Source organism: Hyaena hyaena, unplaced genomic scaffold (assembly GCF_003009895.1).
Source record: "Hyaena hyaena isolate Hyena2069 unplaced genomic scaffold, ASM300989v1 scaffold_383, whole genome shotgun sequence".
Lineage (NCBI taxonomy): Eukaryota > Metazoa > Chordata > Mammalia > Carnivora > Hyaenidae > Hyaena > Hyaena hyaena.
The window spans coordinates 959,258-977,440 of NW_024081014.1; the positions used below are offsets into that span (position 1 = coordinate 959,258).

General features: G+C 36.0%; 1 protein-coding gene across 2 annotated transcripts in view; it reads left to right on the top strand.

Moving 5' to 3' along the window:
* The window catches only part of ZNF280C (zinc finger protein 280C), a 57,734-nt gene that overhangs the window by 17,622 nt on the left and 21,929 nt on the right, over positions 1–18,183 (top strand). The window contains exons 7-13 of one of the 2 annotated variants that reach the window (XM_039250811.1): positions 3,096–3,210; positions 6,542–6,712; positions 6,854–6,963; positions 11,937–12,151; positions 14,883–15,040; positions 15,724–15,824; positions 16,590–16,736. In XM_039250811.1, coding sequence (XP_039106742.1) covers positions 3,096–3,210; positions 6,542–6,712; positions 6,854–6,963; positions 11,937–12,151; positions 14,883–15,040; positions 15,724–15,824; positions 16,590–16,736 — 1,017 coding nt within the window. The remainder of the gene's footprint in view (positions 1–3,095; positions 3,211–6,541; positions 6,713–6,853; positions 6,964–11,936; positions 12,152–14,882; positions 15,041–15,723; positions 15,825–16,589; positions 16,737–18,183) is intronic. The other variant, XM_039250812.1, reaches the window with a different exon arrangement.

Here is an 18,183-nt window from a genome sequence, read left to right on the forward strand (position 1 = left end):
AGTGCAGGGGGAGGGGGGTAAAACTGTTGGTGCATTACTATGAACACAGAAGGTTAAGAGCATCAGCTCTGGGGCACCTCAGGGGCTCAGTCAGTTGAGCGTCCGACTTCGGCTCAGGTCATGATCTCACAGTTCATGGGTTTGAGCCCCATGTTGGGCTCTGTGCTGAGAGCTCAGAGCCTGGAGCCTATCTTCAGATTCTGTGTCTCCCTCTTTCTCTGACCTTCCCCTGCTCTTTTTTATTTTTTTAAAAAAACAACCCCAGTTTTTTTGTCATTTGATCTGGGGGTGAGGCCTGGGCATGGTTTTTTGTTTTGTTTTGTTTTAACTCTCCAGGTGATTCTAAATGTGAGCCAGGGTAGAGAATGACATATATTTTCAAATATATTGAGAATCCGATGTTAGGGAATTTTCTCTGAAAATTTTAAGCTTCATTTTTTTCTTACCACAATTCTTTAAGGCAGTCTAGAAGATAATGATTATTGTCTTTTTTTAAATATATATTTTAGTAGGCTTCGCACCCAGTGTGGAGCCCAACGTGGGGCTTGAACTCCTGATCCTGAAATCAAGACCTGAACTGCGATCAGGAGTAGGATGCTTAACTGACTTAGTCACCCAGGCACCCTTGTGATTGTCCTTTTTTTTCTTCTTTTATATTTTTATTTATTTCTAGGAGAGAGAGAGTGTGAGCAGGGGAGGGTCACAGAGAGAGAGGGAGTTACAGACTCTGAAATTGGCTCCAGGGTCTGAGCTGGCAGTCAGCACAGAGCCCGACGCGGGGCTCGAACCCACGAACCGTGAGATCATGACCTAAGCGAAAGTCGGACACTTAACCGACTAAGCCACCCAGGCGCCCCCGTGATTGTCCTTTTTAATATCAGTGTGATGTAGCTTAAGGGCACAGGCTTATAATCAGGCTGACCTGGGTTCTGATCCAACTTCAGAATCAATAATAAGCTGGGTTGCATTGGGAACCTTACTTAACTAAGTATACTGAACTTGATCTGTTTATAAAGTGGGAGATAATATTACGTTTTTATTAGTACTGTTGTGACAACTACTTGCTATAATACATATACTGTAAAAGAGTCAAGTACATTTTAAATAGATAATAATTAGTGGCTATTACTTCACTTGGAAAGGTGAAAACTTGAATCTCAAAAGTTACTGGCCCAAGGTTCCACAGTTAAATAAATGGAGGTCTTTTAAATCCCAGTCTGTTGCCTATTGTACACCACACTATTGTATTTGGTATCTTTCTGAACTATTTTTTGAGATGTAAAAAATTCCCAGTTGGAGAATTATTTTAGTAAGTTGTTTGTTGAATAATATGTTTGCTCTCTGAAGTGGTGGTACTTAATTGGTCAGAGTATCACCTAGGAAAAGGTTTAAAGTAATAACTTTATTTGGGAGGAACTTCTGTTAAAGAACTGTTCAGGAAATTGCTAGTGAATATTTTCCGTTTGTACATGCAAATGTTTGGAGAAAATACTTACCTTTTAGTAAGAGTATGCTTGGTACAGTTAAGTCATAAAGACATTACTGAGTCCTAGAGCCATTTTGCATAATACACGTTAAGGCTCAAATGCAAAAATCTGCCTGTTATGCCTTGAATTCTAGGAATGGAATGGTTTGAGTCGCTTCAATATCTGTCTCCATAAATTCTTAATAGACCCATGTAAACAGAAAATGTAATAAGAAAGTAGAATTCTAAAAACCTGGTTGTCTTTTAACTTGTAAGCACTAAATATGCAAGCAAGATCCTTATATTCCTATTGTAAAGGTAACATGTATGAGGGTGGTAGTTAGATAGAAACAGGGCACCTGGGTGGTTCAGTCATTTAAGCATCTGACTCTTGATTTTGGCTCAGGTCATGATATTTCAGTCATGAGATGGAGCCCCTCATTGGCTCCACACTTGGCATGGAGCCTGCTTGAGATTCTCTTTCCCTCCTCCCCCTCCCTCTGCTCCTCGTCGGCTCTCCTGTGCTAATGCTCGCACTTGCTCTTTCTTCTCTCTCTTGCTCTCTTTCAAAAAAAAATACATACTGTACTGTTTGTTTTTTTGCAGATGGTTAGTATGGTATAAAGAATATATCAGTCAAGATTATATTTCATACACAGATATCTGTTATTTTTCTTTTTTTAAATGTTTTTATTTCTGAGAGAGAGAGAGAGAGAGAGAGCGAGTGAGCAGGGGAGGGTCAGAGAGAGAGAGGGAGACACAGAATCTGAAGCAGGCTCCAGGCTCTAAGCTAGCTCTCAGCACAGAGCCCGACGCGGGCCTTGAACCCACGAACCGTGAGATCATGACCTGAGCTGAAGTCCAACACTTAACCGACTGAGCCACCCAGGCACCCCCATCTGTTAATTTTTTCACTGAACTTTATATTAGCAACATTTTTCTTTGTCATTGAATATTTTTCAAAAGCATGATGTTGCATACAGATTTTACTTTTTGCTATTATAAATAATTCTCCATTGAGTATTTTCATTTCTTTAGCATAAATCCATGTAAGTAGAATATTGGGATCAAAGGATTTGAACTTTTTGCGCGCACTTACAAAAGGGGGAGGGGCAGACTGAGAAGGGGACAGAGGATCCAAAGCAGGTTTTGCACTGACAGGCTGACAGCAGTGAGCCTGATGTGGGGTTTGGACTCACGAACTGTGAGATCATGACCTGAATCAAAGTTAGATGCTCAACCGACTAAGCCACCCAGGTTCCCCCATTTGAACTTTTTAAAGCCCCTGATAGATACTGCCAAAATTTTCTTGCAGAAAAGTTTTACCAAAATAGGTCTACTTTGCCAATAATATTGTCATTATTTTTTAATTTCTACTTTTTATTTCAAAATAGTTTTAGATTTACAGAAAAATTATAAAAGTAATCCAGAGAATTCCCATATACCCCTTACCCAATAGGTGCTAATTTTGACAGATAGTAATAATTATCTTTGTATTTTATTGCTTGTTAGTATTTAAGTCATTAAGGTGTTTTATAAATAAATAGACACACATTATTGGTTATATTTACCTTTATAAAAGTTTATGAAATAATATATAATAATTTCAAATAATTATAACTTTTTACAGGATTTTACAAAGAATTTATCACAAGTTGAATCGGATGATTCTTCAGATTTGCTGTTTGACTTGACCCAGGATACAATTCCCCTGTCCCAGGAGGGATCAACAATTTATATAGAAGGTTTGGCTTAGCACATTTTAAGACTGTAATAAAAAAAACTTAATGAATATACATGTGGAATGAATTTCTATTTTGAAACCCATACTTTCACGTTAAGTTTTTTATTTATTTTTTAATTTTTTTATAGTTTATTTTATTTTTGAGACAGAAACAGAGCATGAGTGGGGGAGGGGCAGAGAGCGAGAGGGAGACACAGAATCCGAAACAGGCTCCAGGCTCTGAGCTGTCAGCACAGAGCCTGATGAGGGCCTCGAACCCACGAACCGTGAGATCTGACCTGAGCTGAAGTTGACCTGAGCCAAGTTAGATGCTTAACTGACTGAGCCACCCAGGCGCCCCCATGTTAAGTTTTTTATATACCGTAAGATAGAAGCTAATAATCCTTGACTGCCTCTCTTGAGTGAGTATACATTTGTATTTAATAATAGAATATTGTATTTCTTTCTATTAAGTTAGCTAACATGTATTTTTTGAGCTCATTCTTACTTGGAACCAGCCATGGCCTGAAAAATCTTAATATATTCTGAGTCAAGAAAGTCCCATGATGTCCTGATACTATCATTAAAAAAAAAAAAGTATTAAGCATTTGGAAGGCCATTAGTATGAGAAAAAGTACATGGTTATAGTTGACTTTTTAAATAGGCTAGTTGTCTTTCTTTCTAAGTAAATCATATTAATGTGATAGTTAAATATGATTATTATAAAAAGGCAGTATTTAAAAAATAGTTATTTGCACATAGTAAGTGCTTAGTAAATACCCATTGTAGGAATAATGATAATTTTCACTTGAAGTACTACAGTTCTTTGATTCTGTACCACAACAAAGTTCTTCATTAACTTGAAATAAATTAGTATGCCATGAATTTTATTTAGTTGAAAAATTTCCTATAATCATAGCAGTTACTGTTTGTATATTAGTAAATTTGTTATATTTTACTAAATGGACAGAGGTATGTAGGATTTTTTTAATATTTAAATTGTTTACTAACAAATTCATGCCCATTTACCAAACCAAAATAGGAAAACATTTATAGTAATATGTGTGCCAAAAATATTTTTCCCATTTTGATAATACTTGGTTTATTCATCAATCTAGGTGTCACTTATCTAGTTAGTAAAATAGCCACGAACCAAAATAAATGAGAAGGTAAAATAGTTGTCTGAGGTCTGATTTTATAAAGCACATGGTCTTTATTCATAGAAAATGTCTGAAATCTTGAAGCTTCTAGTGGGTATAGACAGTGATGCCTACTCCCCCTGTAAAGTTTGTTGTACTAGAGGGAGTGGAACTTTGCCTTGATGGTAATTGGGGTTATAGTTGATTAAGAAAGTATAGATTTGAGCCTGTATTCCAAGGTTTTTGTGGTGTTTATCAAGTCACCTCTTTATACTTCAGTTTTCTCATTTTATTGAAATATATACTTTTATTTTTCTCAGATAATACATTCTTTCTCCAGACCTGAAGTCAGCCATTTGGAGATAGAAATTTAATTCTTGCTCTACTTATTTAAGGGCCTTTTTGAGGCTCAAATGAGATAACTGAGAAATGGTTAATACATTAAAGTTTTAAAGGACTTGACAGTAAACAGTTGTTAGAATGATAATTATGAATAATAATATGTATTATGTGTTCAGAAGCCTGATTAATGGCCTCTTGTCTAGAATGATCATAGAAGGGTCTTGGAGAAGGTTGGATTTGAACTTGATTTTTTGTAAAAATTTTTTTTAATGTTTTATTTCTAGGAGAGAGAGAGACAGCGTGAGCGGGGGAGGGTCGGAGAGAGAGGGAGTCACAGACTCTGAAACAGGCTCCAGGCTCTGAGCTGGCAGTCAGCACAGAGCCCGACGCGGGGCTTGAACCCACAAACCGCGAGATCATGACCTAAGCGAAAGTCGGACGCTTAACCGACTAAGGCACCCAGGCGCCCCGGATTTGAACTTGATTTTGAAGAATGGGAATAGGATTTTTATTGGCATTGTTGAAGATAGTGAACAGCATAAGCCAAAGACAGCAGAAATAAACAAGTTAAAGAGTTAGAATTTAAAACTACTCATGCTTTAAAAAATTATATATGAAACAGTCTATATTTACTGTACAGCCTGCTACATAATCAGTTACCAGCACTGATTGGTTGTTCAAGTAACCTAAGTATCTGAGAAGAATATTAATCATTACACAGAAATCGGTCCCAGGTGCCTACAGTATGGTTGTCAGTAAGCATGTGCTTGAAGATGGCAAAAATCATTTCTATGTTATCTTAAAGAATGAAACACATAATTGACAGAGGAGCCCACTAATGCAATATTCTCATTTTCCTGTTATTTATTCTACTGCTTCTCCTTTTACTGTACAGTTGGGAGCATTAAAATAGGATGTGCAGTTTTAGAATCTTTATCACAAAGTACAGTTGTGAGTTCTTTCAAGAGGACTTTTGCTGGATCTGGTTATAGCCTAAATAGCGCCACTTGTCTTGCAAATGCCGTGAATTACATGATTCTTTAGCCTTTAAAGGTGATAGTTTTCAAACTAAAAACTGTCTTTAGTAATGAAATCTCCTCAAACAAAATTTTATGTAAAAGTCTAATTTCTTTAAAAAGGTAAAAGGAGAGTTTTTTTGATTTGCATTCTACATTCCCAAGACAAAACCATTAGCCTCAGGAGTATATAGTTTGAACGCTGTCATACTATTTAAGCCTTTTCATATGAATGTGCAAGGTATTATCATTCAGGATTAGTTGTTTATATTTTGTTAATGGGTTTAAATTATTTGTTTATTCCCTATCAGGTTCTTAATAAGTGGAAAAAGAACCAAATTGGGTTTTCCATTAGACATCTTAAGCTTTTTTATAAGTATCTTAGAGGTTTTCTCTAAATTTTTAAAATAAAAGTTGTTTTTGTTTACAAACCCAAAGGTATGTAAGTATCTGAAGATAAATCTTTTTCATGAGAACTGAGCTTAGAATATTCTCTGTGCTTCAGCTATTTTTTTGCTTAGGATTTTTTTGGTCTGACTTCTTTTATGTTAACCTATCTATACATATTTCTTTATTTGGAAGTATTCTTAGAATTTTCTTGCATAAAAACTTTATTACATGAATTGTTCAAATGCATGGAGTTCATCATAGCTATTTGTACAATTTCTATCTATTGAGCATATAAATTTTGATCATTCTTTCCTGTCATTTGTATACTATAATTCAATCATATCATCTTTAGCTTCCAGTTATTTTTACTTAAATTTAAATGTAAAGCAATTTTAGTAGCATTTGTAAGCAATGTTCTATATTAAAGTATTTACACATATTTTTCCCACTATTTAAATCATTGTAGGTATAGATGAAACTCTGCCTATATTAAAACGTTCTTCTACTTCTAAAGTAAACAGTGTTAATCCAAAAAAGCCAAAGACCAGTGAAAGTGGTTCTGACCTAAGTCCTTGTGCTTCATTGTCTTTAACTAACTCTCCTTCGGTGGCATCTCCCCATGTTATGATATCAAAAGGTAAATATGAATCTAGCATATGAAATAGAAATTATATTATACATAAAGTTTAGGCATTCTAATGAATTTTTAAACTTTTATTACTGGTTGTTTAATGTTTACAAAATAATTTGAGTCATAAAAGTCCTTAATCTCTTTCAGGTACAAATACCTCGTCACCTCACTATAAAACTGGAGCAGCTTTTCTAAGATCTTGTCCGAGGTGCAATGTAAAGTTTGATCTTTTGGATCCTCTGAAATATCACATGAAGGTAAAGTTTTTTCAAAATTTGATTTTTATAATTTTTTTTTTAATAAATATTTTTATTTATTTCTAGGAGAGAGAGAGACAGCGTGAGCAGGGGAGGGTCAGAGAGAGAGAGTCACAGACTCTGAAACAGGCTCCAGGCTCTGAGCTGGCAGTCAGCACAGAGCCCGATGCGGGGCTCGAACCCACGAGCCGCGAGATCATGACCTAAGCGAAAGTCGGATGCTTAACCGACTAAGCCACCCAGGCGCCCCGCAAAATTTGATTTTTAAAAATATTGACAAATCTCTGGAAACATTAAGGATCTGTATATAGTAAATGATAGTTTGGGTATTTATTAAGAAATTTTCTCTTTGGTTTTTTCATAAAACTTAAGTAGAGCCTAAGTGTCCATCAACTGACGAATGGATCAAGATGTGGTTTATCTATACAATGAAATACTACATGGCAATGAGAAACAATGAAATCTGGCCATGTGTAGCAACATGGATGGACCTTGAGGGTGTTATGCTGAGCGAAATAAGTCAGGCAGAGAAGGACAGATACCATATGCTTGCACGTATAGGAGGATTAGGAGGAACTTAACGGAGGACCGTGGGGGAGAGGGAGGGAGGCAAACCATGAGAGACTCTTGAATGTTGAGAACAAACTGAGGACTGATGGGGGTGGGGGTAAGTGGAAGGGGGGTGATGGGCATGGAAGAGGGCACTTGTGGGGATGAGCACTGGGTGTTATATGGAAACCAACTTGACAATAAACTATTAATTGATATTTATGATGATTGTCTTTATACAATTTTTAAAAATATTTCCCAATCATAAAATTTTTAAAATTTAGCTTATGTATACTATAGTATATGCATATTGTATTTTACGGGAGATGGGGGTATTAGAGGATAACAAGGAATCCTTGATAATTTTATTAGTGGTGATAATGGCTTTATCAGCCATAAAATTATCAATAAAAATATCCATTTTCTGGAGTTGGATGCTGAAGTAAGGTGAAATTGACAATGTTTGGGAGTTGCTTTAAAACTTAAGGATGCTAGACCAAAGCATTAGCTCTTGTTTTTTCTAAGAGACGTGATTGTCATGGATCTCTTTCTAAGGCTTTAGAATATATGAATACATTAAACACAGTATGTAGCACTTTAAGAAATAGAATAGTCCCAAATGAGGTGAGGATCTTCCCTACCTCTGACCTGTTTATTAATTTTTTTTAATGTTTGTTTATTTTTGAGAGAGAGTTGGAGAGGGGCAGAGAGTGAGTCAGTGGATCCGAAGCAGGCTCTGCACTGTCAGTGCAAAGCCAGATGTGGGGTTTGAAATCATGAACCTGAGATAAAGTCGGATGCTTAAATGACTGAGCCACCCAGGCACACCCCCACTCCAATCTCTTTAAAAATATTATGTATAGAAGACTTTGTAAAAAGTCCAGTGTTTTTCTTAGTGACAGCCCTCAGAGTGTTTGCAGGTGTTGGAGCTTTCCCAGGTTAATCATTTATTTCTCAGATCTTAACATTCCTTTCTCTTCATTTCTGGCATTTTTCTAATTTAAAAATTTTTAAAGATGTATTTATTTTAGAGAGACTGCAAGCAGGAAAGAGGCGGGGAGGGGGAGGACAAGATCTGAAGTGGGCTCTGCACTGACAGCAGCGGACTTGAAGCAGAGATTGAACTCACAAACTGTGAGATCATGATCTAAGCCAGAGTTGGATGCTCTACTGACTGAGCAACCCAGGTGCCCATCATTTCTAGCATTTTACCACTTGCAGGGCAAATGTCTATGTCAAATCTCATTTGCAAAACCATTTGCCCCTACCTATGAAAATGGTTCATGGGTGGAAGAATCTTCTGCTCAGGAGTAGCCTCCAATCGAATTGCTTTATTCAGTCCCATTGCTTTATTCAATCCCAAACGTTTCCCAGATAAGTTAGTCCCGTGACAGCTACCAAGTCACGCAGGGGCTGCAGCCTTTGACTGGTAGGGCCCTCAGGGCCCTGGGCCGAATCACCCCTAGCTCGGTCTGTAGGCCCAGGAGATTCCTGGGCAGCTGGGCACATGGTGCTTGAATCTCTTTACATACTGTATTTTAACTTTTAATGAAAATAATGTATTAGAGTGTTTTAGGGGCACCTGGGTGGCTCAGTCAGTTAAGCACCAGACTTCTGCTCAGGTCATGATCTCATGGTTTGTGGGTTCAAGCCCCACATCAGGCTCTGTGCTGACAGCTCAGAGCCTGGCGCCTGCTTTGGATTCTGTGTCTCCTCCTCTCTCTGCCCCTCCCCCACCCGTGCTCTGTCTCTGTCTCTCTCTCTTAAAAGTAAATAAACATTAAAAAATTTTCAAAAAATAAAAAATCAGGATATTTTATTGACTAGGTCATGCCATTCTTCAAATCTCTCGTAAGGCAGACATTTTGTTAGGTGCTTATCTTTCATGGTACTTAAAAAATTCCTTTCTTTATGTTATTTTTTTTGTCTGGTGACATATGCATGTCACATTACTCAATGAAAACCTTAGTCTTGCATTTCAATGTTTAGTCGTCAGGCATAAACTAATTGAGGAACATTTCATAAGTAATGGTATAGTTTGTATGATTGTTACAAATTCTAGCTTTATTGTGATGTGGGAAGCTTTTGAAATTAGGTTTTAGGTAATTTTCTTTTTAAAAAAATGTTCATTTATTCTGAGGGAGAGAAAGAAAGAGTGGGGGAGGGGTAGAGAGACGGGGGCAGGGAAATAGAATCCCAAGCAGCCTCTATGCCCAGTGCAAAGCCTGTCCCAGGGCCTAATCTCATGACTGGGAGACTATGACCTGAGCTGAAATCAAGAGTCATGCTTAACCCACTGAGCCACCCAGGCACCGTTTAGGTAATTTTCAAAATATTAATGAGTATGAGGTCTAGGTATTACTCCACTTAAAATATTTCAGTAGATACTGCAGTGTTCTGTGTGTCTGTGGAAAGATAGTCTGTATTCTTGCATGCCCAATACAAATGGCAGGCCAGGGGAAAGGAGGCAAGAAAAAAGGCCACGTAGATTATATTCAGGAAAGAGGGCATGAGAAGAGTGCAAAGCGAAGAAACAACTTAAGAAAAGCTATTGCTTGCTGTTTCAGAGATTGGCAGGTTTTTCTACTGAAATTCAGCATTTTATAAAAAATGTAGAAGTGTCCTAAATTTACAAGTAGAATTTTTATTCTTGGACAAAACTATATTTGATATATGATTATTTCCACCTCCCTTAGTGTGATTCCCATGATCTGGACTCTGGGTTTTGGTTTTTATATAAGAATTAACTTTTACCAGCATTTTCAGTCTTCCTATCCATGTAATATAGAGATACTTGATGTTTCTCATTGATGACAAAGTACAGGTTCTCACACTGTTCTCCCCAATTTGAAAATTGTATGGGCTATTTTCTGGGATGTTACATAGAAACTTGAAAATAAGGGGTATTATTTGTTTTTAGAGTATGGAATTTAATAGTTACCAGTCAGTTCTAACATACAAATATGTTATTTAGGTTCCTATATCTTCATTTATATTCATCTACCTGCTCTGCCAGTTTTCAAATTGGTCTCCAAGTTTCAAATTAATACTATTTTCTTTGGTACTTCCAATTCTGTTTGATGACTGCCGCTATTTAGGATATATATACATGGATCTATCTCTTTTAACTTCATTGTGAATGTATCCTATAGCATTTTTATGAAGTGTTCCCTTTTTGGCTTGGATGATTTTGTTTGACATTTATATTCTTTATCTTTTTATTTTCACCCCTTCCAAATCACTTTGTTTTTAGTACATCTCTTTCACAGAATTGTTTTTTCTTTTGTTATCCTATGTGGAATTTCTGTTTTCAGTAGTTGGGTTAAACCCACCCATTTGTATTGTTAACAGGATAGATTTAATTGATCTGATAGGTTTAATTGGTTTTGATTCTGTCACAATTTTTGTACTTTATTTTTCTAAGTTTTTCACTTTATGGTTGCTTTGTGAGTATGTAGTTTGAGTTATTAGAAAAGTTTATATTTTTGCTCTCTGGTTATTCATAAAGAATTCTTCTGGAGAAACTCCAAAACTGAAAACTGTGTACAATAAATGAATTAGTTTTATCTCATTGAAAATTAAAATTTTACATATGTAAGTATTCCACATTAGGATCAGTTTATATGAAGTCTCGAGGTTTTAAGTTTATTTTTTTATTTTGAGGGGCACCTGCGTGGCTCAGTTGGTTAAGTTCCCACTTCAGCTCAGGTCATGAACTCACAGTTCATGGGTTTGAGCCCCGTGTTGGGCTCTGTGCTGACAGCTCGGAGGCTGGAATCTGCTTCAGATTCTGTGTCTCCCCCTCTCTCTGCCCCTCTCCTGCTCATGCTCTTCCTCTCTCTCTGTCTCTTTCTCTCTCTCAAAAATATACATTAAAAATTTTTAAGTTTATTATTTTTGAGAGAGAGACAGAGAAAGAGCATGCACACGAGCAGGGGAAGGGCAGAGAGAGAATTCAAAGCAGGCAGCATGGAGCCTGTTGTGGGGCTCGAACCCATGACCTGAGATCATGACCTGAGTTGAAATCAAGTGTTAGACACTTAACCAGCTGAGCCACCCAGGTACCCCTAAGCTATACCATGACAAATATGAAATGAATGACTTCAGGCCAAGGATCAAATTATTATTAAATATTTGCATCTGAAAATTTTACTTATGAGGAATATGGTATTAGGTATATAGCCATCCCTGGTCTTAAAGTTTTTAATTTGTTTTTGAAATTATTAGGATAATGGGTGTTTATTGTTTGAATTTTTTAGATTATATAAAGAAAGAAGTGAACATTTTGGTGACTATGTCTCCAGATATATTGCCAAGCATATTTTTACATAAGCTGGCCCTAGTTATAAACACAGAATCATTCATGGTACCTAATTTTTTTAGAGAGCTGTAACTAAAGCATACATATATCTTTTCTCTTTCAGCGTTGTTGTCCAGACATGGTAAATAAATTCTTGGAAATGATTAAAGCAGAACTTATACATACTGAAAATAAGACTGGTGCAGAAAAAGGAAAATTAATAATGTTAGTTAGTGACTTTTACTATGGAAAACATGAAGGGGCTGTTGATGAAGAACAGAAGACTTATACAACCTTTAAATGCTTCAGTTGCTTGAAAGTTCTTAAAAATAACATTAGGTATGTAAATATTTATTTCTATTTCTGTTTGAAAATTGGTATGCTAGTGATGTAAATATTGTACCTTTATTTTCCTGTGCTATCCTAGATAAGCAATTTTAACACTTTCTACTAAGAATAAAGGCAGATTATTGTGTTGAAAAGTTTTTGTTTTTTACTGTATTTTAGGTGTTTGACACTTGGATCCACTTTGTTATATTTTTTTAACAAAGCTTAAGAAAGGTCAAAATTTCTTTTAACTTAGAGAAAAATCACATTTGTCTATTTATCATTGAACTAGGAATTTTCAATGAGATATTTTTATTATTTAGCTACTTTTGAATCTACTTGTCCTATCACAAGAACTACTATTTTATCCAGTTTGACCTCCATATTAGCCTCATTTAATGCTCTAGTTTTTCAACTCATGGGTATCATTTTTACCACATTTACCTTGCAGAAGAAGTGATATTAAAATATTTTTTAATGTTTAGTTTTGAGAGAGAGAGAGTGCACGAGCAGGGAAGGTGCAAAGAGAGAGGGGGACAGAGGATCGATCCAAAGCGGGCTCAACACTGACAGCAGAGAGCCCGATGTGGGCTCAGACTCCCTATCCACGAGACTATGACCTGAGCTAAAGTCGGACTCTCAACCGACTGAGCCACTCAGTCGCCCCTAGAAAGTGATATTTTTATTTTTTTTTTAATTTTTTTTAATGTTTTATTTATTTCTAGGAGAGAGAGAGAGAGACAGCGTGAGCAGGGGTGGGTCAGAGAGAGAGGGAGAGACAGACTCTGAAACAGGCTCCAGGCTCTGAGCTGGCAGTCAGCACAGAGCCCGACGCGGGGCTCACGAACCGCGAGATCATGACCTAAGCGAAAGTCGGACGCTTAACCGACTAAGCCACCCAGGCGCCCCAGAAAGTGATATTTTTAATGATCCTCTTTAGAGATCCTCTTTAGAGAAGTACCAGTTTATGAAACTTTGATTTTATAATTTAACATATTTTAAAAGTAGAGATTTAATTCTCGATTTTGAAGGTTTATACATGTATGCTTTACATTTTAGGAGCTTAATATCTTGCAGTCTTAGAGTAATATGGCATATTACATATCTGTCATCCTAAGATAGATAGTATGAACAGAGTAACAAGCAAGACACACTGACTGGTATTTTTCATTGGTTATATAGTCTACTGTTTTTTCAAGATTTTATTATAAAAATTTTCAAATATTCAGCAAAATTGAAAATATTTTACAGTGAACATTTGTATATTTACCACCTCGATTCTACCATTAACATTTTACCTCACTTGTGTTACCACATAGACTCCATTTGATTTTTTTTTTTTTACTTTTCAGAGTAAATCGCAGACATCAATGCCCTTCCCTTAGATGAGACAGTCATGTGTATATATGTATATATTGTCACACACACACGTGTATGTAAACTCTTAAAAATATTTACCCTTGGTAACTATTCTTTGTAACTAGCATTCTTAAGTATCCTGCAGGTCATTTTAAGCCTAGTGTTTATTTTCTGATGAATTCTAAGATCCAGAATGAAGTGCCTGGAAAACCCCTGAAATGCACTGTAATATAAACCTAAAACAATTATGTGAATGCTACATTTGTGGCAGTGCTTTCTAGTTTTCAAAGACCTTTCACATATATGATTCATATGAGTTTTCACATTTTTTTACCTCCTTTTATGAAGTCCTAACAGCCATCAATTGCTAGTGGCCCAGTAGTTTAACAGAAGAGAATTGTGCTTTGAATTTTTTAAAAATATTTTTATTTATTTCAGAGAGAGAGAGAGTGTGAGCCATGGGAGGGTCAGAGAGAGAGGGAGATACAGAATCTGAAGCAGGCTCCAGGCTCTGAGCTATTGGCACAGAGCCCAATGTGGGGCTCGAGCCCACGAACCGTGAGATAATGACCTGAGCCGAAGACGGGCACTTAACCGACTGAGCCCCTCAGGCGCCCTGAGAATTGTGCTTTGAGATATGACACTGAAACAATGTTACGATGAGAATTCTGTGACCTCCTTCCATATCTTTACCATTTTTACAGTAAAATACACCAGAAAATAATAGTAGTAACTTTGGTCAAATGCATAGGAAAGTGGGTCTCTGGTTAAGTTCTTTACTATACTTAATATACTTACTATAGTTAAACGTTAGGCATATGATATTGGAAGTTCTTTCAGCAATAGCCTTTTGGTTTTTCCTTTAAGATTAGCCCATTTGATATTAAACATGATATTTCCTTTTTGTTTCATTTCAAAAGACTAGTTACAGATCTCTAGATTATTAGAATATCTAGAAATTTTAAGCTAACCATATTTTATAACACTTAGAAATCTTGTAGCATTTTGACATGTTGTTTAATAAATAAAACCTGAACTGTAAACACTGGATAACCAAAGATGTTGTAGATGTTAAGTAACATTTTACCTTATCAGTAAAGTCTAGGATGGCAAATTGATGGTTTTAGAGGGTGATAGAAGCTAATAGGTCAAGATTTCTACTCTCTGTCCTGTCAAGATACTGTAGGATTTTTTTTTTCTACATTAAGTGTTACCAAAACCAGTTAGGGCTATTTTATTCTGAGAATGGCTTTGTTGAGGGGGTTCGAGATATTATTTTGAGTAATACAATTGTATTTTTAACATTTAGGTTCAAGTACTTATTTGTGAGTTTTTTCCTTGGTTATCGATCTGAATGCTTACACCTGTTGACAATCATTTACAGGTTTATGAACCACATGAAGCATCATTTGGAACTTGAGAAGCAGAACAGTGAGAGTTGGGAAAACCACACCACCTGCCAGCACTGCTACCGTCAGTACCCAACACCATTCCAGTTGCAGTGTCACATTGAGAGTACACACACTCCGCATGAGTTTTCTAGTAAGTCACCATTTTGCTGAAGTCGTGAACATCCATAATTTTGGTCATCTAAACTGAGGAGTCCTTATAATTTCTGATAAGAAACATAAGAATAAGAAATAGACTTTAGATTGGATGGCACAGTTAAAAGGATGGCACAGTTAAAAAAAACAAGCTTTAACTTGTATAAGCTTTTAGATAGAATTGCTTTCCGAAACTGAAGTCCATCTTGTAAATAGAAACTTCCTTTGCATAATTCATGTGTTGTACGTAGGGGGCTAAGTTAGAAAATTCCGATGCCCCGGTTTGCAATTATGGAATCCATAGCCTTGATTTACACCCTAATAAGAAAAGTAACTGTGATGATAGTTAAAACTCATGGCGTCTGGAGTTCACTAGGATTTAAATTCCAGTTCTGCATCTTAATATAGCTGTTAAGACCTCCGGTAAGTTATTTAATCTTTCTGTGCCTCAGGCTCGTCATCTGGAAAATGGGGACAAAAATAGCAGTACCTCTCTCAGTTATGGCATATAAGTAAAGTCCATAGAACAGCATTACAGAGTTAACAACCCTAGAACTGCTGGAGTCACCGTCACTATTACTATAACTGTTATTACTTATTGCCATTGTTATGGATATACAAAATGAATCTTTTATTTATATACATCCTTAAAATGGTATAATGTGTTTTTTCCACTTTCAGCTATTTGCAAAATCTGTGAATTATCATTTGAAAACGAACATGCTCTTTTGCAACATATGAAGGACACTCATAAACCTGGTGAAATGCCATATATTTGCCAGGTACACATTTTATCATGTACTTAGATGTTTATTTTACTTTCATGTGCCACAAAATCGTATCCTATTGATCTTTTTAACTGTTTGAATAAAACGAGTTACTAAAATTGAAGACACTCTTCAATAGTGGATACTCCCTTGATGTAACTCATATACATGGGCAATGGTGGCTTAGACTTCATAAACCATAGTTTATTGACCCCTGTGCTAGACAAACAAAATGCCCTGCTGCAGAAAGACAGTGTATGGATTTTCTTACCATGTAGAGAAGAATATAGACATGACAGAAAAATAAGAAATTATTAGTTATGGGGAACTCAAATAAATGCTTTGAGACGAGTATTTTTCCAGAATTTGAAATGCTTCCCAATCAGATAGCAAGATGAGATAAATTTCCTTTGTCATAGCCTGGGTGCTATTTAAAATCCAAAGAAGAGAATGCTCTATTCTATATAGCAGGGAAAACTTTCTAAGACAAGAGGTGTCAAAATTTGAAAATTAAAGCAAGGTGGGGGGATACTAAGTCTGAAAAAAAAGAAAAACTGGTTATATTTAGGAACATATCCCTAAACTTTCAATAATAATTTTTCTGTTTTAAAGATTATACTTATTATTTTCAGTAATAGAATTCTTGGTTGTATAGGCAGCAGAATTGAATTAGCGTTACATAATATTCCTCTAAATAAATGCCTCATCATTGCTACTTTGATATAATTGCATGTCCATTATAAACTTTTAAGTTAAACTAAACCTTCTTTATATTTCTAGGTTTGCCAGTTTAGATCTTCAATATTTTCTGATGTAGAGAATCATTTTAGAGCATCTCATGAAAACACTAAGAACTTGCTGTGTCCATTTTGCCTCAAAGTTAGTAGAATGGCAACTCCCTACATGAATCATTACATGAAGCATCAGGTGAGATTTAGCAGTTATTTGTTCATTTTGTCGTAGTAAAAAGACGTGTGTGTGTATGTGTGTGTGTGTATACACATATATACACACACCTTAGAGTATTGGTTATGTTTGTTCTAAAAGGAAAGTTAAGTGGTTCCAAATGACAATTAATTTATAATTTATGCTGAATTATAATTTATGCTGAATTACTTGTGAAATTTCCACTCCTTTATCTACTTCATGTTGGTGGTGAGGCTCTTAAATAGGGAGAGTTCTGAGGTAAAAATAGGAGCCCTAGAACAGAGGGAAGAGGAAAGATGAGGGAAATAATGAAGTTGAATATTTCAGGAGTCTACAAGTGGTGAAAACAGGAATGATTTTGAAGGTAATAAATCAAGAGCAGGGAAAAGGGTATGTTTGAACCAAGGAAGATAAGCTTGAGGACTCCATTTTTTTTTTCTCCTTCTCTTCAAATTTCATTTCTACTTTCTAGCTCACTATCTATTATGAAAAGACATGTGGTTGTTATTAGCAACCCAGAATGGTCTTTTGCAGCAGCTAGTGACAAAGGAAATAGCAATGACACTTATTTCTAGATATGTGAACTCTGCCAGAGGCCTGAATTTAGGTTAGAACTTGTTTCCTGGGTGACTTTGCCAGTCTTGACTTTGCTGGGTCTTTTCCTGACACAATTAGACCATCCTTTATTTAGGCTGAAAACTTTGATGAGACAGTAATCCTGTTCTTTTTTTTTGTTTGTTTATTGATTTATTTTTAAGAGTGGGGAGAGGGGCACAGAGAGAAAGAGAATCCCAAGCAGGCTCTGTCAGCTGTCAGCACAGAGCCCAATGCAGGTCTTGAACTCATGAACCACGAGATCATGACCTGAGCCAAAATTAAGAGTCAGATACTTAACCGACTGAGCCACCCATGTACCCCTAAACAGCCTATTCTTGAGTGTTTGAAAGAGCAGTGGTACCTTTGACAAAATTACAAGTCAATGAGTTTATTGAATGCAATTATATAATGAAAGTTTTGTCTTCTTGCTCATCAGCTCATTACATTGTATAATTATTGATTGTCTTGGCCAATTTACTCAGCACTGGTTTTCTCAGCATTGTTTACTCAGCATTGTTTTCAGTTTCAGTCATTAGATGACTATGAAATCAACTTGTACTTGTTAATTGAAAAAAAATTATAAAAAGTAAAATATCCAAATACATTCAGGATCACCTATGTCATGACTGAAAATAGAGCTTTTTAATACACTAGAAACCCTTATAAATATCCAAGGAAGGGATATTGTAGATACTGTTCCCAAAATTTATTTAACCATTTATTTGCACAATACCTATTAACATTTCTTGAGGAATAGTTTGGAAAACACTGGTCTTGGTGCTTTATTTCATGTTTTGACCTTTGATTTTGAAAGGAAGAATGAGATGTAAAATACTAGCTCTAACTACTT